We start from the raw sequence: 22,143 nt of genomic DNA, 5'->3' as shown, positions 1-22,143 counted from the left end.
ATTCATCTGGTTTTGAGTAGTTTCAGCTAGATCACACTAAGTTGCAACAAAGTTTTCCCTCAAGCTTCTGATGATTTTGCTTGAAAAAATGTAGAACAAATAGTTGGTAAAACTGTACAGGTAATGTGAGTTCAGAGAATTACACTGAGGAGTAAAGACAATTAAAGTGTCCAGAAGATCTTTCCTCAAATTTAATAAATTTGTTGAAACAGACTTTTCTAAATGTTAAGTCAACCCTTAACTAGTCAAAACTACTCAAAAATAAGTGTCTGGTAAATGTTTCTGATGTAAGATGGTACTTTTTGCTTTGTAGGCACAAACAAACAAACTTCATTCATTCTTACTTAACTCATTTCCACTTGCTTTGGCAGTTTTGGCAAGACGTACATACTTTTTCATTGACAATGCCCCCCCCCAAAAAAAAAAACCTTGCAACAAAACCTTAACTGTGATAATAGTCTTAAATAAATAGCTTTGTTAGTTTGTACCTTGTCATGCGCTCTGCAATAGTTAAATACATTTGAGAAGATGAGAAGGGGGGAAACAAGTGTCCACACTGAGACGGAGGCTGCTTTGGACAATGGGACAAACGATGGGCAGGTGGAATAGAAAGCACCTCAAAATGTGTTCAAATTACTCCAGTACCTGCCCCCCCCCCCACGCCTGGACGCAAGAGTCAATGCAAATCCTGGTTTATGAAATGCAGGTCGTACATTGGCCTGAAAGAGCACCGAAGAGAGGGAAGATTACGTTTCTTTTCTGAGGAAAATACACCAAGAAAAAGAAAACATGCCCAAGTAACAGCTAGAAATCTTTTCATTGAGGACAGTTTAAGTGCTTTCAGAGAGAAACGTTTTAGTCAGAGCAGTTAAATGGACCAAGAGAAAGTATGTTCACATTTGTGTCCTACAAATTATGTAGGGAAGGGTTATGTAAAACACTTTCATTCAGATACTTTTACAACTGAACAAGGGGAAACTTTCCTACGGATGAACCAAACTCTTTGAATATGGTGGAATATTGTTCTTGTTCAATTGAGTGGAGTCTCATTCACTGCAGAAGACAATGATTCAAGATTATTTTAGATGATCCCATTTATATGCACGCTTCAATTGAGCTACTAAAATATATTCTTTCCAGAACATTTTAATAATTGATATGGTTCTGCATTCGCTTTGTGCACATTCATATTATGATTTAAGCCATTAAGTTTGGCTTTGTTGTGGCTTTCAGAAAATGTGATCAATTCTAACAGAAAACCAAAGTTTGTTTGTACTGGGACATTTAAACTTGACTTATTACAGTAAGGCCACCGATTATGGGACAAGTCCAAGTCATATTTACTATTCTTCATCAAAATAAATTCTCCAAATTGTAAATTACTATATTTCATATATTTACTTGAACTCATGGGAAAACTACACAAATTATCGAGCACCAAAGTCGCCTTTCCGGGCAGGATTGTTTTGCCAAAGAATTCAACGCATCGTCCTGATCTTCCCTCACACAAAGCAAGAAACTCACTTCTGGATAAAACTCTGTGGAGGAAGTCACGAGTTATTTGAGCTTTACAAATGTCAGTCATGTGTAAAGTAATGCGGTCTGTAAATGCATCTCCACGGACACAGTCATGCATCTTCTTGGTGATTTAAGCGGCCAATTCTCCTCCAGGCCAAAGAAGGGGAAAAGTCAAATGTTGCAGATGATCCGGCATTAAAGCATGAAGTTCTTCTTTGCTTTTTTTAAAGTAACGTCCGAGCCACAAATCTGAGGAGTCCTCCGTGTTTGAAGCAAATAATGTCCGTCTCGTCCTCAAAAAGTGCTGTGACGCGGAAACACTTCCCTTGGCTCGTCTAAAGACACAAGAACAATATATTACAATCAAGCAGATAAATATGTTTGAAGTAAATGGGACTTCGCGTCTTGTATTGTATGTGATATTTCTTGCTGACATGTACATATCAATAGTGCCCGGTCGGTTGTACCTTGACGGTGAATGGCTGGTTGGGACAGAGCTCTTCGGGCAGCTCGATGGTGAACCTCTCCTTCCCACTGAGCTCCAGGGACTCTGCAGATTCTCCGGACTCAAACTGCAGGGGCACGATGCCCATCCCCAGCAGCTGTCTGCGGTGCAGCTTCTCAAAGCTCTCTGCGATCACGGCCCTGACGCCCTGGAGGGAAATAAAGGTATGTTTGACAAAGAGGGTCTTATCGTTGTATCTGATCGGTTTGTCATACGTGTCACTAATGAATTACTATCATGGTGGTTGATCTAAACGCCTGGGTTTGTTACCATCTCGTACGGTCTACAAAAGTAATAAGACACGCGCTGTGGTTAGAGAAAATATAACATGGTACATTGCTGTCAGAAGTCAAATCTAAAGCCTTCATTTCATACTGTCTGGCCACATGTTTTCTCACCTCTGTAAAGAATTAGTATAAAGCATGTGTCCCAACGTTAATGCTAACAGAAACTTGCCTGCAAGCTCACAATCGATAAAACTGTTGTATAGCTTTTTCACACTGTATGTTCAAGATAAAGAACAAAACGTATTTTATTTCACTACTAGGGGCACAAGGCTTTTAACTTAGCAAACAGGTAAGAGCTTCCTATTGGATCATTACTGCAAGGGAGATTGTCTTTCATTAAAAAAAAACTTAGCCATGGACACAGACGGCATTTCTGAAATCGCCCATGTTTTCCCTCAACTGCTTCAAACAAAAAACAACAACTAATTTGTCCAAAACTACTTTAACAAATGCTGAATTATGAATGCAGTTTTCTACCCAATGAAGAAACAAAGACATGGAGCGGAGCAAAGTTGTTCAACAGCCCATAAACACATAAATAACGGAGAATGCTTCATATTAGCATCATGCTACATGCTAAAGCTAGCGATGACTGCCGTGTTTTCGCTTCTACTGAACAGTCTGCTGTGAAAAAACATTCATATGGACCAATTCAGACTTTACTTCATTTGTATGTGATAACCAAGTTTATATTTCGCCAGAAAAACGGCAAAAAACAAAAAAGAGTGACAAAGATAAAGGTGGTCCAACAAAACATTAGAGTTTGTTTCCTTTTGAGAGGAAAGTTCCATTGCTGGGCTGATAAATGCATTACCATTAAATAAGGTCCTTTGGCGACCCAGTCCCGGGAGTTTCCAGAGCCGTAGTCTTTTCCGGCTAAGATAACGAGCGGGACCCCGTCTCTCTGATATCGCTCTGCCGCGTCAAACACATCCATCTGGAATTTAAAAAAGGACATGGATTTAAACTGTCTTCTCTTAACACATCGTCTACAGCATATTTAGAACTACCAACACACTCAAACACAGCTCGCACTCACCGTCTGGCCTGAAGGAACGTGCACAGTCTTGGGGCCGTTTTTCCCGACCAGGCGGTTGTGGAGCTTCACGCTGGCGAAGGTTCCCCTCGTCATCACCGCGTCGTTTCCCCTTCGGGCCCCGTACGAGTTAAAGTCCCGAGGGGTGAGTCTGGGGAAAAGAGAAATACACCAGATCTGCCTTGACTGCGGCCCCTTAACGCTGGCTCACACTGTCCCATAACCGCACTGACCGTTTGCTCTGCAGGTACTTGGCGGCCGCGCTGGTTCTGGAGATGCTGCCGGCCGGAGAGATGTGGTCCGTCGTCACTTTGTCACCGAGGAACAGCAGGACGTGAGCGCCCTCTATGGACGGGGGCTGGGACATCTCTTTGCTCTAAAACGCAGTTGACATATCATTACCCACACCTGCATTTGTGTGTCTTGACAGTAAAACAATACAAAGCCATTTACGCCTCTTTTCTCTGACAAACGTATGAATATTCTCCAGAACTGTAAATTCAACTGCAGCGCGATAGATGAACAACTCACCATTTTGCTAAAGAAGGACGGAGAACGGATATATGTGGACTTGTGATCCCACGGGAAGAGCGCTGAATCGGAGCATTCAATCTGGTTCCAGAATGTGTTCCCTTTCTGTGAATCAAGGATAACACTCGCTTATAAAAACTAGTCAAATATCGAAAGAAAGAAATGGAGCAGGTTCGGACCTTCATCCTGCCGCTGAGCTCCTTGAAGACGGAGGTTATAACAGAGTCCTCTTCGGTCTGCTGCACCTCTTCTCTGGACGGCCAAACGTCCCGAAGATACACCTCCTTTCCCTCAGACGTCACACCTGAGAGGAAACCAGAAAATCTTTAGAGAACCGTGAATATATGCTGTTGCTGGCACAATTCAACTCCATTTATCCATTAATCCAGGCTCGGGACACGTTAAAATGACCTAAAAATGTCCTTTTCTTAACCTGCGGCTTCAACAAGTCTGTACAAGTCTCTCTGACACATGAAAAACCAAATCCCTTCAAATCCCGTAAAGTAAATGGTCCAGGACTTAGACTTAAACCAAAGCTATTATTGTTCTTACCTAAAGGCTCTTTGTCGAAGTCGATTCCCACCGTTCCGGCGATGGCGTAGGCCACGACCAGCGGGGGAGAGGCCAGGTAGTTCGCCCGCACACAGTCGCAGAGCCGCCCTTCGAAATGCCTGTTTCCCGACAACACTCCACAGGCCACCAGATCCCCCTGGAACACAAAACATTCATTAAGACTTCATTTGCGATTGCACAGAAGTGGCAGGATTACGGACGGCGAGGCCCGAACCTGTTTAATGGCATCAACCACAGCTTCAGGTAAAGGAGCCGTGTTTCCGACACACGTGGCACAGCCGTAACCGATCACCTCGAACCTGCAACAGAAGCACATTTGGTCCAAAGACAAATGAATAGTGAAGCCTAAATGCAAGTCTGACATGTTGATATTTATGACATCAGTGGGATTATGTGGCTTCTCCGTCACCAAGGTGTTAAAAGATGCTTATTCGAGCACAGGAAATCTGAAAACTGAACCTACATTAAGCTCAATGGTAAATCAAACCATTTAGCAGTGAGCTCAGATGCCACGTTTACACTCAATCATCTAAAGTAAAATGCTTGTATAATATTAAAAAACAGTCTCGTATTAAACAAGAACAATGAGTAAAAGAACCATGTGCCACAGTCGTCTACAGTCGACACAGAGGCATCGCTCCCTGTTCATTCAACAACGGAATAAAAACAGCAAACGGAGCCGGAGCTCGGCCCAGCGGCAACAATTAAACCATTACATCTAAACTCAATTATTAATAGTAGTTTTGAGTGTGTTTAACAGGCTATACCCCATCCCACCTTGGGGGGGCACCACAAAACACATTAGGATCAAATGCAGTTTCTACATATTACGGTTCAGATTTTTAGTTATTTTTAAAGTAAAGTTATAGTAACTGTAGTTTAAGCTATATTGATACACAGGACAGTTGCATTCTATACTTTATGCTTTGTATACTTAAGTACTAGTGTCACTGTGGGTGCATGAGGTTCAACACTGGATTACGGTGTATCTCCATAAACTTAGCAATTACTTAGCACTCAGAACTTGGATCATTTGAAAAGGATTTGGATTATCCTCAACACCTTCATACACAGTTGTTACTTCTATCTTTGGTACTGAGATCAGGTCAGTCTGGAAGACCTGAGAACAACAACATACTTTTTCAGGACTAAATCAGTTCTTTATTTGGCCAGTTTTGTAGATGTAGATCAAGCTTTATTGTCTAGTAAATGTCACATTTCATTGTTTCAACATTTGATGTGAAATGTGATCACTTCTGATCAGTAAATCTTCTGGTCAGGGATGTAATGATGATTCCTTAGGTTAACACCTTCTCACTTCTCCTGTACAATAATAACCCGTCATGTTACAGTAAGGCCACAGAGAAGTGTAGACTTCCCCTTTCAGAGCCTCAGGAGATGGGATTATTCCAGGCCAATACCTCTGTGTGAAACAGGAGCCTGTGGCTTCACACACAGACTGCACACACAGTACATTAGGGCGTGACAACAGTAGCTATTTCTTATGATACATTCTGGTTAACTTTCAAGTAAGTTTGGCTTCCAACAGTTCTTCTACTTTTATATCAACAACATAATTCTGAGATAACTATATTCAGTTCTCCCAACGCTAACGTATGAAGCCTGGTGTTTATTTCAAAGGCGTTTAAGGCGATTTGGAAATGTGTATAAACAGTATCTTCCTTCATTTTAAGTATAGAGAACGAGTCTCTGCTGACATCACTGCAGGACTCACCCGAGCTGGTTGAAGTAAGGCAGGACTCACCCGAGCTGGTTAAAGTAAGGCAGGACTCACCCGAGCTGGTTGAAGTAAGGCAGGACTTACCCGAGCTGGTTAAAGTAAGGCAGGACTTACCCGAGCTGGTTAAAGTAAGGCAGGACTCACCCGAGCTGGTTAAAGTAAGGCAGGACTCACCCGAGCTGATTGAAGTAAGGCAGGACTCACCCGAGCTGGTTGAAGTAAGGCGAGACTCACCCGAGCTGGTTAAAGTAAGGCAGGACTCACCCGAGCTGGTTGAAGTAAGGCAGGACTTACCCGAGCTGGTTAAAGTAAGGCAGGACTCACCCGAGCTGGTTGAAGTAAGGCAGGACTCACCCGAGCTGGTTGAAGTAAGGCAGGACTCACCCGAGCTGGTTGAAGTAAGGCGAGACTCACCCGAGCTGATTGAAGTAAGGCAGGACTCACCCGAGCTGGTTGAAGTAAGGCAGGACTCACCCGAGCTGATTGAAGTAAGGCAGGACTCACCCGAGCTGGTTGAAGTAAGGCGAGACTCACCCGAGCTGGTTAAAGTAAGGCAGGATTCACCCGAGCTGGTTAAAGTAAGGCAGGACTCACCCGAGCTGGTTGAAGTAAGGCAGGACTCACCCGAGCTGATTGAAGTAAGGCAGGACTCACCCGAGCTGATTGAAGTAAGGCAGGACTCACCCGAGCTGGTTAAAGTAAGGCAGGACTCACCCGAGCTGGTTGAAGTAAGGCAGGACTCACCCGAGCTGGTTAAAGTAAGGCAGGACTCACCCGAGCTGATTGAAGTAAGGCAGGACTCACCCGAGCTGATTGAAGTAAGGCAGGACTCACCCGAGCTGGTTAAAGTAAGGCAGGACTCACCCGAGCTGGTTAAAGTAAGGCAGGACTCACCCGAGCTGATTGAAGTAAGGCAGGACTCACCCGAGCTGGTTGAAGTAAGGCGAGACTCACCCGAGCTGGTTAAAGTAAGGCAGGACTCACCCGAGCTGGTTGAAGTAAGGCAGGACTTACCCGAGCTGGTTAAAGTAAGGCAGGACTCACCCGAGCTGGTTAAAGTAAGGCAGGACTCACCCGAGCTGGTTGAAGTAAGGCAGGACTCACCCGAGCTGGTTGAAGTAAGGCAGGACTCACCCGAGCTGGTTAAAGTAAGGCAGGACTCACCCGAGCTGGTTAAAGTAAGGCAGGACTCACCCGAGCTGGTTGAAGTAAGGCAGGACTCACCCGAGCTGGTTAAAGTAAGGCAGGACTCACCCGAGCTGGTTAAAGTAAGGCAGGACTCACCCGAGCTGGTTAAAGTAAGGCAGGACTCACCCGAGCTGGTTAAAGTAAGGCAGGACTCACCCGAGCTGGTTGAAGTAAGGCAGGACTTACCCGAGCTGGTTAAAGTAAGGCAGGACTCACCCGAGCTGGTTAAAGTAAGGCAGGACTCACCCGAGCTGGTTAAAGTAAGGCAGGACTCACCCGAGCTGGTTAAAGTAAGGCAGGACTCACCCGAGCTGGTTAAAGTAAGGCAGGACTCACCCGAGCTGGTTGAAGTAAGGCAGGACTCACCTGAGCTGGTTAAAGTAAGGCAGGACTCACCTGAGCTGGTTGAAGTAAGGCAGGACTCACCTGAGCTGGTTAAAGTAAGGCAGGACTCACCCGAGCTGGTTAAAGTAAGGCAGGACTCACCTGAGCTGATTGAAGTAAGGCAGGACTCACCTGAGCTGGTTAAAGTAAGGCAGGACTCACCCGAGCTGGTTGAAGTAAGGCAGGACTCACCCGAGCTGGTTGAAGTAAGGCAGGACTCACCTGAGCTGGTTGAAGTAAGGCAGGACTCACCTGAGCTGGTTAAAGTAAGGCAGGACTCACCCGAGCTGGTTGAAGTAAGGCAGGACTCACCTGAGCTGGTTGAAGTAAGGCAGGACTCACCCGAGCTGGTTAAAGTAAGGCAGGACTCACCCGAGCTGGTTGAAGTAAGGCAGGACTCACCCGAGCTGGTTGAAGTAAGGCAGGACTCACCCGAGCTGGTTGAAGTAAGGCAGGACTCACCCGAGCTGGTTAAAGTAAGGCAGGACTCACCCGAGCTGGTTGAAGTAAGGCAGGACTCACCCGAGCTGGTTGAAGTAAGGCAGGACTCACCCGAGCTGGTTAAAGTAAGGCAGGACTAACCCGAGCTGGTTAAAGTAAGGCAGGACTCACCCGAGCTGGTTGAAGTAAGGCAGGACTCACCCGAGCTGGTTAAAGTAAGGCAGGACTCACCCGAGCTGGTTAAAGTAAGGCAGGACTAACCCGAGCTGGTTAAAGTAAGGCAGGACTCACCCGAGCTGGTTGAAGTAAGGCAGGACTCACCCGAGCTGGTTAAAGTAAGGCAGGACTCACCCGAGCTGGTTGAAGTAAGGCAGGACTCACCCGAGCTGGTTGAAGTAAGGCAGGACTCACCCGAGCTGGTTGAAGTAAGGCAGGACTCACCCGAGCTGGTTGAAGTAAGGCAGGACTTACCCGAGCTGGTTGAAGTAAGGCAGGACTCACCCGAGCTGGTTAAAGTAAGGCAGGACTCACCCGAGCTGGTTGAAGTAAGGCAGGACTCCGCTGGTGCTGAGGTAGTGAGTGACCATCCCACTCCCAGGAGCCAGACTGGTCCGAATGTAAGGCTTCACCACCAGCCCCGCCTCCACCGCCTTTTTGGCAAGTAACCCTGAGAAACAGCAACAAGGCAGCTCAAAATGGATGCAAGGCTGGAAAACTGCTCAGAATCGGACGCATTTGGTTTTATTCATTAAACAACACGTCACTAAGGAGCGTTTTCCTTCATGCTGAAAGTCGCTGCACCTTTTAACACGTGGTTGTGTTAACGTAGGTCAGATTAAGAAAAGATTAGAGTGCGCTTACAAAAATGCTTTCCCTCAGATTATCATGCTTTGGGGTAACAGCCTCAGTGGCTTAACATCATCCTAACTTTGGCTGGCATTTCTGCACTCAGTTTACCTGCTGTGAGCATGACTGAGGGGTTACAGTTGTTGGTGCAGCTGATGACGGCAGCGATCACCACAGAGCCATGGCACAGACTGTACTCCTGCCCGCAGTGAGTGAAGGGCACTCGGGTCTGCTGCTTCTCCTTCGAAATGTGAAAGCTCCGGAGTCCAACCTTACATTTAAAAACAAAGGACTTTAGGGGAAGGAATCTCAGCACAAGTTCTTAAACGGGGCTGTAGAGCATTAGAAATCATCATCCATGTGAGTCATATCGCCTGTCACTTGTGCTCAGGATAAAGTGTGAGGCACCTTCTCATCGAGGCTCCTCTGAAAGTCCTCTTTCATGTTGCTGACGGCAACTCTGTCCTGGGGTCGTTTGGGTCCGCTCACATAAGGAACCATGGAGCTCAGGTTAATCTCGATCACCTGAACAGACAGGAATGCAGCTTAGACATCGCCATAGATGAGGTTAAAAAGAACTCAGGTGTTACTTTACAAACACTCAAATGTCCAAATTATTACTGCATGAATGGACACATTTATTGTAACTGCTGCTAAATACTGAAAGTATATCTACCTCTGAATATTCAGGATCTTCCGACGAGTCTTCATAACTTCTGAAAAGTTTCACCGCCTTCAAGTAAGACTCCAACAGTTCAAGTTTTTCTGGGGTAAAATCTAAAAGTGGGAAAAACATAATTTTGAAAAAAGCATTTGCCGACTCTGGAGAAGCTAATCCCTCACGGCCGTCGTCCCTGTAGATATTTTTTGGACTCACTTGTCTTTGTAAAGTGCTTCATAGTGACTCGGTCGACGGGGAAGAAGCTGACCGTGGCGTTGTACTCGGGGCACATGTTGGCGATGGTGGTTCGATCGGGAACGGAGAGCTGGCAAACTCCAGGTCCAAAAAACTCCACAAACTTGCCCTCGATCCCAGCCTGTCGCAAGTGCTGTCAACGGCACACAGTAGTTTAGCATCTCATTCCTCAGCTTATTATCAATACACAAAACGCCCCAGACCAACACTGGCGCAGTTAATCACAGATCCAATCAGTTCTGGTTTGCTTGAGTCTCTCAGGTAAACACTGAGGTTCACCTTTGTGATGCCTAGAACGATGTCTATAGATGTGGCCAGGGGGTTGATGGAGCCCACCAGTTTACAACCCACGACCCGAGGGAGGGTTAAGGACACGGGCTGCCCCAGCATCACCGCCTCCGTTTCTATTCCACCAACGCCTGCGTGAAGAGTAAATAAAAACATCTGGTCAAAGCTCGGGCTGATTTTCAATGAACTGTATTACGAACAGTAGCCACTGTCCGACTACTACTACAGTGAAATCACACGCACCCCAGCCTAAGATGCCCAGGCCGTTGATCATGGTGGTGTGCGAGTCGGTGCCCACCACACTGTCGGGGTAAATAAACCCGTCGCTGACCTGCACCACTCGAGACAGATACTCCAGATTGACCTGGTGCACCGCCCCGACGTCCGGGGGAACCACATTCACGTTCTTAAATGCCTTCGAGCACCACTGCAGCCGGGGAGAGAGTATGATGTGGTTAACGTTTAATGGATAAATACTTTAATCATGTAAATCTTATACCTTAAAAAACTGAAGCCGCTCTTTGTTTCTGTTGAGCTCCATTTCTTGGTTTTTCAAAGCAGTTTCAGGTCTGCAAAAGTATGAAATAAATAAATCAACCAGGTGGCTTCATCAGAGTGTGGTGTGAAGGGGGTGAAGAGTAAGAAAAGATATAGAAGCCAGAAAACAAACTCACTCCACAAACGCACATGTGCTACAGCCTAAAGCACAAGCACTGGACTTGTGCAGCTCATGGTACGAGACCCTCCCATAAATGTGAGAAGGAGCTGGTTTATTTACCACTAGCTGCAGCCCTAACATCCAAACTCTTCATAGATGAGTTTAAGTTTCCCAGCTACAAACATTGGGTACAAAAGGTTTAAGTTTCACACATGCGCACACAGGTGTGTTGAGGCTTACTCAGAGACTGGTTTCAGGTGGAAGGGGCAGAGCAGCGGCGTGTTTTCGATCTGCTGGACGGAGGTCGGGGGCCGTCCCGGGGAGGAGGGGGTGTCACTACAGGAGGCTTTCCCACAGGAGCCCTTCTGTCCCCCGCAGTGAGAGGCTGCTCTGGGCTGAGGTCGGCAGCTTGAGGGGCGAGAGGCGGGCTGGGGCTGCTGAGAACTGTCCCCCCCTCCAGGGTTTGGAGCGTTCTGTATGGCACTGAGAGGAAAAGAAACGACATTTACAGCGGGTGCAGAGGGTTTTCAGACCAGATTATTGTCATAATTTAGGCACACCACTATAGAAACGTCTGGAAGTATCACAATAATACTGAGCAATATATTATACTAACCACATTTCACACAGACGAACAATAACGGAATTATGGAAATATGGAACAGTGACATTTTTGTTTCAACATAGAGCTGTGTGCTCTAGGAAAGGAATGCAGATCGTTATGAGCTTTTCATAATGTTCCAATTCATCATCATGAAAGTGAACTTGTATAACTGATTGTTCGCTAAGACAAACAGAAATGTATTAATATGACTAAATTAGTTAATCAGTTCAGAGTAAGGTCAATTCATGGTTGCTCTCTGGATGCAGAGCAAGTGAATGTTACAATAGATGATCTGACGTCTTTAGACAGAGCTGGCTTTACTTTTAATTTCAGCTCTGCAGCAATAGCTCCATTATCTGAGTAAGAAAAAATGTGTTAGATTATAATTGGTGCCAATGATGAAAAGCCCAAATTAAAATTGCCCAGTGTGGCCTGTGTGTGGCCCTGTGCATAAACATTACTCCACTTGGTTTACATACAACATAATAGCTCACAAACATGTGGGTTGTGCAGACCTACCATTTGCTAAAGTCTATCTGTAGTGAATGATCTACAATGAGATCTGTGGGACACTTAGGATTGACCAGGCACGGATCCACGCCGTGCTTTGCCACTGCGTCTCTCATCGCTGCCAAGTCCACCATGGCAGGAATCCCACTGTGAAACAAAACACACATGATGTTTCCACAGGTTTCAGACACTGGCTCTAATCAGGTGCAACACTTACGTGAAGTCCTGCAGCAGGACTCGAGCTGGAGAGAAGGGCACCTCGGCTCGGCTCTGCTGCTGCCGCCAGTCCAAGATGCTCTGCACGTCTTCCTCTTTGGTGTAAAATCCATCACAGGTTCGAATCGCAGACTCCAGTAAGACACGGATGGACAGAGGCAGCTTGTCTGAGAATATGAAAGTGATACTGATGATGTAAACCATCTTAAACACTGTACTTAAACAGGAGTGTGTCTGAGGCATTAGACCAGCAGCAGTTTGGGACATGTTAACAGAAACATTAGGACGTCGTGCGGCAGCTTTGACTCACCGTATCTCGCATCGTTTAGTTTCTCTGGGTTGAAGAATTTGATCTCACCATCTGTTATCGTGTCGATCAGGTGGAGATACGGGTGCTCTGTGAAATGACACATGGGAAGAACAGTCGTCACAGAAAAGGACGTCGAAACATAAGACATGGAATTACCAGATTAAAGGCAGCTTTCAACATATACTTAAACACAGACTGATCAGGAAGATTAACTGACTTTACAGTGGAATGAGAGACTAACAACTACTTTCCATGATTAACCCATAGTACTGGACATAGTGCATGGCTGACACAATCTGTACATATGTATTTCAGTCAGAGAGAGAGAGATGTTGCAAGTTTGATGCTCGTCGAATACGTCATTAACCGATTACTTGCGATTACTCGAGCTAGTTGATTCAGCCATAAGTGTTTTTTCAACATTACATATTTTTAAAGGTCTTTATAATCGATTGTGAGAAAATCTAACCTTATGTATGCCATTTTAGAGAGAGAGTCAGATACCAGATGGCAGAGCTGCTCCGACGGTCTTTTGTTTTGATCAGACGTCATTTACGTTATTGATCCTGAACATGGAGCGCGTGATCACGGTGATACAGAGACATCCATTTAAACAGTCATTAACCCTGATCACACTGAAGTCATTAACCCTGATCACACACTGAGGTAACAGAGTCTTGTTAACAGTGCAGGAGGAGAGCTGGAGCTCGCAGCTCTTATCGAGGCGAGCAGCTCCGCTAACTCCTGCTTATCTCCTGAAGACGCCTCCCTGTGCGGCTCGACACTGCGGGCCGGTTACTAAACGCCATGTCTGAGAAACCCCCGGCGTCACGCGGACAGAGCCGTGCTTTCCTTTAGTCTAACATCCCCACGGTGAAGCCTTTGTGCGCGTGTGAAGCCGGGCAGATCCGGAGGCTAGCTGCTGTTAGCTCAAACATCACAGAGAGACGCAGCGCCTCATGACGCGCACTTCAAGACAAACCACACACAAATGTGAGGCTGACGACACGTGTGTCCTAACCCTGCGCGCGTGACTGCTGTATCCTGTCCACAGTAACAGAAGACCCGTTTCTTTACCTTTGCTGCGGGACGGGAGCGCCATGATGACTTCTGAAATCAACACGACCCGTTCTTACGAGAGCGAACTGGAACCACGGAGCCGACCAATCAGGAGCCAGAGATCTGAGGCCCCGCCTCCTCGGCCAAATCCTGCCAATCAGGAAGTGCGCCATCCTCAGGTAATTAATAAAGGGTCAAATAAACATTGCAACATTATATTACAAGTATAATCCACCTGAAGCCTCTTTTAAAGCTTTACAGTCCCGCACACAGAGGGGGGGGGGGGCATGTGATCTATCTGACCTGAACACTGACCATCAGAGCAGCCAAAGCTTCATTTACATTACTGATAGTCATATATACTTATTCATTAATTAGTTTTCCACCCAAAACTGCTACGAATTTAACATGACTTAGTTATCCTCATTGCTCCTGCCCTGGGTCCGGATGCAGAACCTCTACTTACCTGGTCCTGTCTGATCATCCTGGTAATAAACCCATGGAAAATGTACATACATCAAATACTTTGTCATTTCAATGTTACTGGTGACATTTCCAAGGCCTAAGTAAACTCCACATATGTTGCTCCTGCACAAGGATCCACTGATGCTGTTCTGTGGTTATTATGAGATCAGGAAGTTGTGAGAGGACTTTACACCAGACCTCTGTGGAGGAGACGCTCAGGTCTGAGGAGAAGCTGCTCTCAGACAAGATGTGTCTTTTTAGGTGTTTTAATCGTCCTCGTGACGCTGTGACTGTCCCAAACACACACACACACATCCTCATGGATCTACAAAGGCCGGTATCCCTGTCACATGACCAAAACTATGTAAAATGTGAAAGAAAAAAAAATAATCTTTTTTTCTTTTTTTTTTATTAACAGATACAAACTCTCGCTGAGACTTGAACAAAGGCTCGGGGGCGAACAAGGCTCTCAAAACACAAAGCATTCAGCAAAGTCAAATATTTACAATAATGGAGCAAAATCTTTTAAAATAAAAGCAGTTTTGAAAGTTGGTGGCTGATTGTCCGTGCAGTTTTCCAGTCTTTTAGTGTTTTTAGGGAGCTGTAAAACATTTTAAATTCATTGATAAAGCAGGGAAAAGACGGCTTATTAACCCTCCATATGATATTTAGCTAAAAGCACAATAATATTAATGACATCTGATAATGAAGGGTCCAAATTGTCCATATAGAGCAAAACGTGTGACGTGTCTAAGGGGGGAAACTAAGCTTTACATGAATCCAACTCCGGACATCATTCCAGAAAACATTTGAATAGTGACATTCAAAAAATAAATAAGTAGTTTCAACATCTTGGTTGCAGAAAGTACATGGGTCAACATCAAATTTAAATCTTCTTTCAAGAAGTTGGTTCACAGGGTTTACATTATTTATTAATTTAAAATGAATCTCCTTCACTTTAGGAGAAACTGGTGTGCCTTGAGTTTTGCTTCATGACTGAACAGTCCAATTTCCTGAAAGAAGTTCCATTATAGTCGTGGTAAATTGTTTGCCTTGCCACTTGTTGATGAACTTATTATTAAATTATAGTCATTTATCTTCAATTTTGGCAGTGCAGTTGTTACCTGAGAATACAAAAGTGTGTTTTGAATTAACTGAATCAAAGACTGTGGAATTGATTTACAAATTTTATCAAAAAATTTCCTTTCGCAGATTAGGTATCTATCCAATAAGTCTCTTATAAAAATAATATTTTTCTCGAACCAGTTTTGTATGAATATAGATTTTCTATTGATTAAAATCGTTCTATTGTTCCACAGAGTTGAATTATGAGGTGAAAAATTATGACTAAATATCATTTTCCAAAAATGAAGTATTTGTTTGTGAAATTTTGATAGACTTAACGGTACTTTGGTGATCTCAAAATCACAACACAGTAGGAATTCAATCCCACCTAGATGTTTAAATAAGGAATTTGGGATATGAAACCACATGGAATCTTTGTGCATCACAAAAGATTTCAACCATTTAATTTTGAGCGTGCCGACCATGGCTTCGAAGTCAAGAGCATTGATCCCACCCTTGTCATAACTTTTTACTAGTTGAGATCTTTTCAGGTAATGAGTTTTATTTTTCCATAAAAATTGAAAAATTATAGAATTCGCTTTCTTCATGTTTTGTGATGAAATAAATATGGAGTGACATGTAAAATGTGAACATGTTGTTGTCTTATTATAGATCCATGGTTGTTGTTGCTGACAGGTTTGGCCCCGCCCCTCCGTGACCTTTCACCTCTCTCTCTGTTTGGTGCGTGGGTCTAATGGCCCCGCCCCTCCGTGACCTTTCACCTCTGTGTTTGGTAACAGTAATGGACGGGAGACACGGACGGGCCTGTCCCGGAGCGCTGCAGGCCGTGACCGACACGCACAGCCCCGTGAGGCGTACGGAGGACATCAGTGACCCTCAGTGACGGGACGCCTCTCCCTGAGGTGGGTTTATTCTCCGTAGATCTCCTGAATGAGGAGCTTTATTACAGAGCTAGCTCTGCTCACAGGCTAGCATGCTAACCACAGTCTGTGACATTGCACGTGTTTCCCTGCGCGGCGTAAAGGACACTCCGAACAAACCTGTGACTTTACACCAGAGAGGTCTGTGACTTTACACCAGAGAGATGTGCGAAATGTGTTTTATTACATTCTTAATGCTGTAAAAGGGTCACTCCGGGGGGTCACGTGGCTGCGCTACAAAAACACTGGTTTCTGACATTTCCTCTTACTTTGCTCCGCTGCATATGTTCTGGGGGGGGGGGGGGGGGGGGGGGGTCTGTGGGGTGGGGGGGGGGGGGGGGGGGGTCTCTGTGGCACAGCAGATCAATAATGTAGAAGCATCGATCCAAATGATTACATGATTAATGCTAAATGATTCTTGTAAGATTGTGTAATTCTACAAAGTACACAATGTTCCTAAATGCCAAACTCTGTCCTGCCACTTCTCAGTGTAAACATACATCATGCATGTATGTAGTTTTTACTGTGTTTGTTGTAATGGGCCTGTGTGGACAGGCACGTGCAGGACACAGCATCTCCCTCTTATAACAGTTAAACTGTGATGTTTGTGAATGATCACATTGATTACAATGGTCAGTCCTGGTAACACAGTTACTCTGAAGCTTCACTGTCAGACTGCTGTGTTGCTCATGATATGAAGAGGTTTGTGCAGAGTCAGCCATTCACACAGTGTTGCCAAACCGCTTTAGGGAAGGCCTGCTCTGTCACGTGACCCAGAGGAAGTGAGATTTACTGCTCACCTGAAGGAAGTTAGTAAAGATGATGCATAATGTCAGTTTTTGTTTATCTATTCATAGTACGTTGGGTCCACTGGCCATTTGAACAGAAAACCATGTGTAAGGAAGGTTAACCTCTTCTGTATGTTCTTTACACACGTCTGCTCTCTGTGCTGGGGTTTTAGGTTATGTTGATGAAACAACTGTAACACATGAGCCAGGCCATGCCAGGCCATGCCAGGCCAGGCTCATCAGGATCAGACGAGAACTGAGGCCAACAGAGGAAAACTTCAGCTAAGGGAACCATTTCTGTGTTCGGGTTGTAGAAAGAAAAACAGTTTTCCAGATACTTATCGATTCTACATCTTGTGCCTGAATTTGCAACAGAGCAGGAGGTTATTCAGAAGTGAGATTAAACCTCATGATAACATTTAAAGTCCAGTGATTATGCCTTGAAAACTGCATTAAATTAGGATAATACTATGGAGAAGGGACGGGGTTCGCCCTATAGGAGTATAACAATCTGTATCAAGTAAGTTTTATTCTTAGTTTTATAATCAAGTTTGAAATGTGTCCAGAATTCATGACAATATATTGTGTCGTGGAGCATCAGTTTCAGATTCTGTGTCCGTCACATAACGTTGTATTTAATATAAAGGTGCACCTCATAAAGCACAGAGCACTTTTAACTGCATGCACAAATAAAGATGTCTGAGGCAGATGTTTTACTGTCCTGAGCCAACAGAGGAAATTGCCATTTGGCCTTTCATAGTTTAATATTAGTCATGGCATTGTACTATTTATGAATCATGTCTTTATTACAAGGATTATAGAAGCAACAATAATCCACATCCCACACAGCAAAACTTAGTTGAAGGGGAAATATAGCTGCAATGATTCCATGTTTCAAGCATGATTAAATTGCGATGTTATAATGAACACCCTGTGGAGTCCAGCTGCACTTTAGGCACATCTAGAGCAGGACATGAGCCGAACATTTGAGAGACGGCTGAAATATGAACTGCTTAACCAACACAAGCACCACATGTGTCGCAGAACGTGTTTGTGGAGGTCGAGTCTACAGGGTTTATACATAACAAATCCTTTTGAAGACAGATTTTTACTACAGAAATGATCACATGGCCATGGATTCATTGTGCAGCCCCACTGGTCACACACCTGTATTTCATGGTCAAGACTGAAGTGTCATTCTGGACCAACATGATGAACTTTGAATATGTCTTTGAATGATTATTAATACACCATTGTTACACATCTATTGCAAACTTCTTTTCTTTTTTATTCCAGGTATGGAAGTTGGAGATTCTCTACCGCACATGGATGTCATTTGGGGTCTTACACTTTGAGGAGCCGCGGCGCTGCTTTGTCTGGCACAATGCAGCAGAAAGGTGCTATAAAGATCATTGAATGGGAGGACTTGGACAAGAGGAAGTTTTACTCCCTGGGCGTGTTCATGACTTTAACCACGAGGGCCACGGTTTACCCCTTCAGCCTCATCCGGACACGCCTGCAGGTCCAGAAAGGAAAGTCCCTGTACTCGGGGACCATCGACGCTTTCTGCAAGATCTTAAAAGCCGAGGGCGTCTGCGGACTGTATCGCGGTTTCATGGTCAACACGTTCACCCTCATCTCAGGACAGGCCTATATCACCACGTACGAGCTGGTGAGGAAATACGTCTCCAACTACTCCCAAAACAACACGGTGAAGTCTGTCATCGCCGGAGGTGCCGCGTCGTTAGTGGCACAAACCATCACGGTGCCCATAGACATCGTGTCCCAGCACCTGATGATGCAAGGACAAGGGGAGCACCTGAGTCGCTTCAAGGCCAAGCCCAAGATGATGCTGGCGTCGTCGAAGCGCACGCTGTCGTTCGGGCAGACGCGAGACATTACGGTGCAGATCTTCGCCGAGGACGGGTTCAGAGGGTTTTACAGGGGCTACGTGGCTTCACTGCTGACCTACATCCCCAACAGTGCGCTCTGGTGGCCTTTTTACCATTTTTATGCAGGTAAATAAACCCCCACTTACTGTGTGCTGTTTGACTGTAATGCCCCTGACAGTTCACATCAGTCAGAAACACTGTTGAAGATGTGTTTTGAAACTCGATGTATTTCCACTGTTGCTTCATTTGACCCTTACCTTTGCACTTTGCTACTTCAGAGCAGCTGTCGTACCTCGCGCCCTCGAGCTGTCCTCACCTGATTCTGCAGGCGATCGCGGGACCAATGGCTGCGGCCACGGCCTCCACCATCACCAACCCCATGGACGTGGTTCGGGCCAGAGTCCAGGTGAACACAAATACGAACCCAAACACAAATAATAGTGATAAAGTTGCAGTATTGACAACATGCATGTTTTATTTATATATGGAATCAAACTTATTCAGGTGCTGCTCAGGGTCATCTACAATTTCAAACTTTATTCCATTTAATGAGGATGATTTAATTTACACTTTGGCAATGCATTTAAATTTAACGTGTTGTTTTCTGGTTTATACACGGTTTATATTTCATTTAGCATATTTTAGACCCTGTTTTATCTTGATCTCGGCCTCGTGGTACATGAAGGTGAAATACTTAATGAGGTGGTACTAGGGAAGTCAACCAGGGATACTTTGTGTGAGAAGTTTGAGAACCACTGAAGTAGAACAAATTGTCTTCATTTCTTTGATAGGGATGAAGTACTATTATAAATTCTACAAACAAACGGTGGAGTCCAATTCAACTATATTCAACCTGCATGGCTCCTCTGGCCAGCAATATTCATTTCAAAGTGTAGAAATTCACTTGATATTGTAAAAAAGCCCAGTGCCAGGTCTACCCGTGTTTCCACTGGCCAGACCAGGGTCAACCAGGTACGAGCTTTGAGACAGAGGTCAGCCCAGGTCCAAAGCTCTGAACGGATACTTTAGTGACGTGAACAGACTGGTGCCTCTGATTGGCCAGAGCAGAGGACAGCCCTCACTACAACAGGCACGTCCTGCGAGATTTAACATTTCACCTCAGACGGCTGTTGGGAAAGGTGATTTTTGCCACTGTTAGCATTGAGCCGCTGTTAGCATTGAGCCGCTGTTAGCATTGAGCCGCTGTTAGCATTGAGCCGCTGTTAGCATTGAGCCGCTGTTAGCACTATCCAAGCCTTCATAGTTCGTCTGTTAGCTGCTTCTTTCCTCCAGTTTTTGCCTTGGCACCTCAAAACTACATCAAATGGCAGTATTTTCTTCATAAAATCTCGTGTTGCGTCTGTAGGATCACCGCCCACATCAACTACGGTCCATTTGTATTTATAAATAGTGGACGAGTATAACCACGTGGGCGACATGGAAACACATCATAAAAGCCCGTTTTCTGTTTTTGTAACTCAACACTGTGACGACTCTCTGGCGACTCATGGTTTTACTCACTGCTCGTCTCATTGCTGCAGGTGGAGGGTCGCTCGTCTGTCATCGGGACCTTTAAGCAGCTGATGGCCGAGGAGGGCGTGTGGGGCATGACCAAAGGACTGTCGGCCCGGGTCATGTCCTCCACCCCCACCTCGGTGCTCATCGTGGTGGGCTACGAGACGCTGAAGAGGCTGAGCCTGAGAGCAGAGCTGGTCGAAACCAGACACTGGTGACTCAAACAAAGATGTGAAAGAATAAACTATTATTAAGCAGTGGGGGCGACAGGAGCTAAATATTCCAGCATTACCCGGTTGGCGGTTTGATTCCCACAACGAGCAAACACACACTGCCATTGTGTCCCTGTGCAAGACACTCTCCAGTATTTACTCAGCCTGTGGTGCGAGTTTCTAAGGGGCTCCTTGATGTAAATGGCTTTGAGGTGGAAAACCCTATGTATAAATGTGACCACAGATGGAAATGTGTCATAAATTGTGCTTTGACTTTATTTTAAGGGCATTTGTTCATTTTAAAAGAATGGGAGTCGGAAAAAGTCACAAACTGAACGTTGCAGGTTATTGTTGTTTCTCCAAACAGGCGAGTGAAGCGAGTGAGAGGGTGAAACGCCTCATTGTATATTCCATGACACAAGAATGTTTTGGGGCAAATCTAACTCACACAATATTATATGTTTAATGTGTAAAATGAATCATGATGGATCGTGAGTCGGCTCCTTTTAGGATGACATTTTAACTATTCATTATTCAAATCAAGTGCTTATAGTTTTCCCTTCTCCGTAAATTGCTGAATGCCAAATTTTTAGAGCCAACTGCCTTTTTTTTTGCTCATGAGATTATAATGAAAATCATTCCATTACTTTTGTGCGCTAGTTTAGCCAATTATTCAAACCTACCTGAAATAAAGGAGTCTGTAATGGTATTAGTTAGAGCAGGGCGCCAAAGGAAGATGAGGTCATCTTATTGTACATCAGTTTAATGGTAAATTGAGTTTTGTAAACAGAAGTGCCTCTTTTTCTCCAGTCTTCGCGCTCCTGCTGTTTTCCCCTAATGTCGTGTGAAATTTCAGTAATGGAAATTGTGATATTTTGTGCCAACGTGTTCACTTGGAAAAGGGGCGGCACACCTGAGCAAAATTAAATTGACTTTGATTTTAAATATGCATCGTCTCTTAGTGTAATGTTTGTATATGCTCTGCTTGTGATTATTAGCCCCACATTGTTCAGCAAGGACGGAAAAAGGAAACAACTCCAGCAAATGTTCCCTTGTGACTAGATTCTTCATCATGGGGAGATTCACTTTGGAAATAGATTTAAGATGAGAAATGAAAGAACTAAATACTATGTTAAGTGCTTTTGAACATTTTTGCCTATGGTTTTGATCAGTAATGCCATAGAAGTTAACGCTCTGATATTAATTTGCATTTGCCACATTTTTGGCATTTTTTCTTTTTAGGCTGGATGACCTTTCTTCCATGTGACAACTATTTGGCCCCATAAAGGCAAAGTGCCTTGCTCAGGGACATAAAGCCGGAATGTGGCTCAAACTATTGACCCTCTGGCATTAACGCAATAGCTGTGACGCAACATGACAAATACCTCTGAACTGTGGGCCGAGGTTCCCGGTTCATCATCTCCCTTTTCTGAAGAATCTCTGTCGACACTGCCGAGGCAAAACCTTTTTTCCAAGTAACTTAAAACTGCCACAACCCTCATTTGTCTCCAGCCGGTTTTACAAGCACAACTGCCACACAATGTGTTTCTGAAATGCTTTGTTTAAATGTTACTGTAGCGTACAGTTTCATGTGATAAACATCGAGCACTTGGACGTTGAAATGTAATAAATTGTGAATTACATGAAGTTGAAG

General features: G+C 44.7%; 2 protein-coding genes across 2 annotated transcripts; one reads left to right on the top strand and one right to left on the bottom strand.

Annotated features, from left to right (window-relative positions):
* Positions 1–1,018: 1,018 nt before the first annotated feature.
* ireb2 (iron-responsive element binding protein 2) lies at positions 1,019–13,698 on the bottom strand. The gene is made up of 22 exons (XM_079567212.1): positions 13,630–13,698; positions 12,553–12,639; positions 12,244–12,409; positions 12,036–12,173; positions 11,153–11,395; positions 10,754–10,823; positions 10,498–10,681; positions 10,246–10,385; positions 9,928–10,099; positions 9,727–9,827; positions 9,459–9,575; positions 9,162–9,321; positions 8,736–8,871; positions 4,665–4,749; positions 4,430–4,586; positions 4,057–4,181; positions 3,878–3,982; positions 3,580–3,722; positions 3,350–3,497; positions 3,125–3,247; positions 1,986–2,171; positions 1,019–1,853 (listed from the first exon to the last, which is right to left on the bottom strand). Exons 1-22 carry the CDS (start codon positions 13,652–13,654, stop codon positions 1,743–1,745), a joined length of 2,922 nt encoding a protein of 973 aa, XP_079423338.1. The 5' UTR covers positions 13,655–13,698; the 3' UTR covers positions 1,019–1,742.
* A 4,468-nt stretch (positions 13,699–18,166) lies between these two features.
* slc25a44a (solute carrier family 25 member 44a) lies at positions 18,167–20,558 on the top strand. Its single transcript, XM_079567766.1, has 3 exons — positions 18,167–18,888; positions 19,041–19,168; positions 20,304–20,558. The coding sequence occupies exons 1-3, from the start codon at positions 18,255–18,257 to the stop codon at positions 20,493–20,495; spliced, it is 954 nt and encodes a 317-aa protein (XP_079423892.1). The 5' UTR covers positions 18,167–18,254; the 3' UTR covers positions 20,496–20,558.
* Positions 20,559–22,143: the final 1,585 nt, after the last annotated feature.

This window comes from Gobius niger (genome assembly GCF_951799975.1).
Source record: "Gobius niger genome assembly, chromosome: 12".
Taxonomy (NCBI): domain Eukaryota; kingdom Metazoa; phylum Chordata; class Actinopteri; order Gobiiformes; family Gobiidae; genus Gobius; species Gobius niger.
Note: the sequence above shows the minus strand (reverse complement) of the source record. Positions and strands in the feature narration are given on the sequence as shown.

What these genes read in the sequence shown, in the direction of transcription:
- ireb2 (XM_079567212.1), bottom strand. Translation starts at nt 13,654, where the DNA reads ATGGCGCTCCCGTCCCGCAGCAAAG. An exon ending in GTCCTGCTGCAGGACTTCAC is followed by an intron (nt 12,174 to 12,243) that starts GTAAGTGTTGCA and finishes TTTGTTTCACAG; the next exon opens with TGGGATTCCTGCCATGGTGG. An exon ending in CTCAGTCATGCTCACAGCAG is followed by an intron (nt 8,872 to 9,161) that starts GTAAACTGAGTG and finishes GCTGTTTCTCAG; the next exon opens with GGTTACTTGCCAAAAAGGCG.
- slc25a44a (XM_079567766.1), top strand. Translation starts at nt 18,255, where the DNA reads ATGCAGCAGAAAGGTGCTATAAAGATCATTGAATGGGAGGACTTGGAC. An exon ending in TTTTTACCATTTTTATGCAG is followed by an intron (nt 18,889 to 19,040) that starts GTAAATAAACCC and finishes TTGCTACTTCAG; the next exon opens with AGCAGCTGTCGTACCTCGCG. An exon ending in TGGTTCGGGCCAGAGTCCAG is followed by an intron (nt 19,169 to 20,303) that starts GTGAACACAAAT and finishes TCATTGCTGCAG; the next exon opens with GTGGAGGGTCGCTCGTCTGT.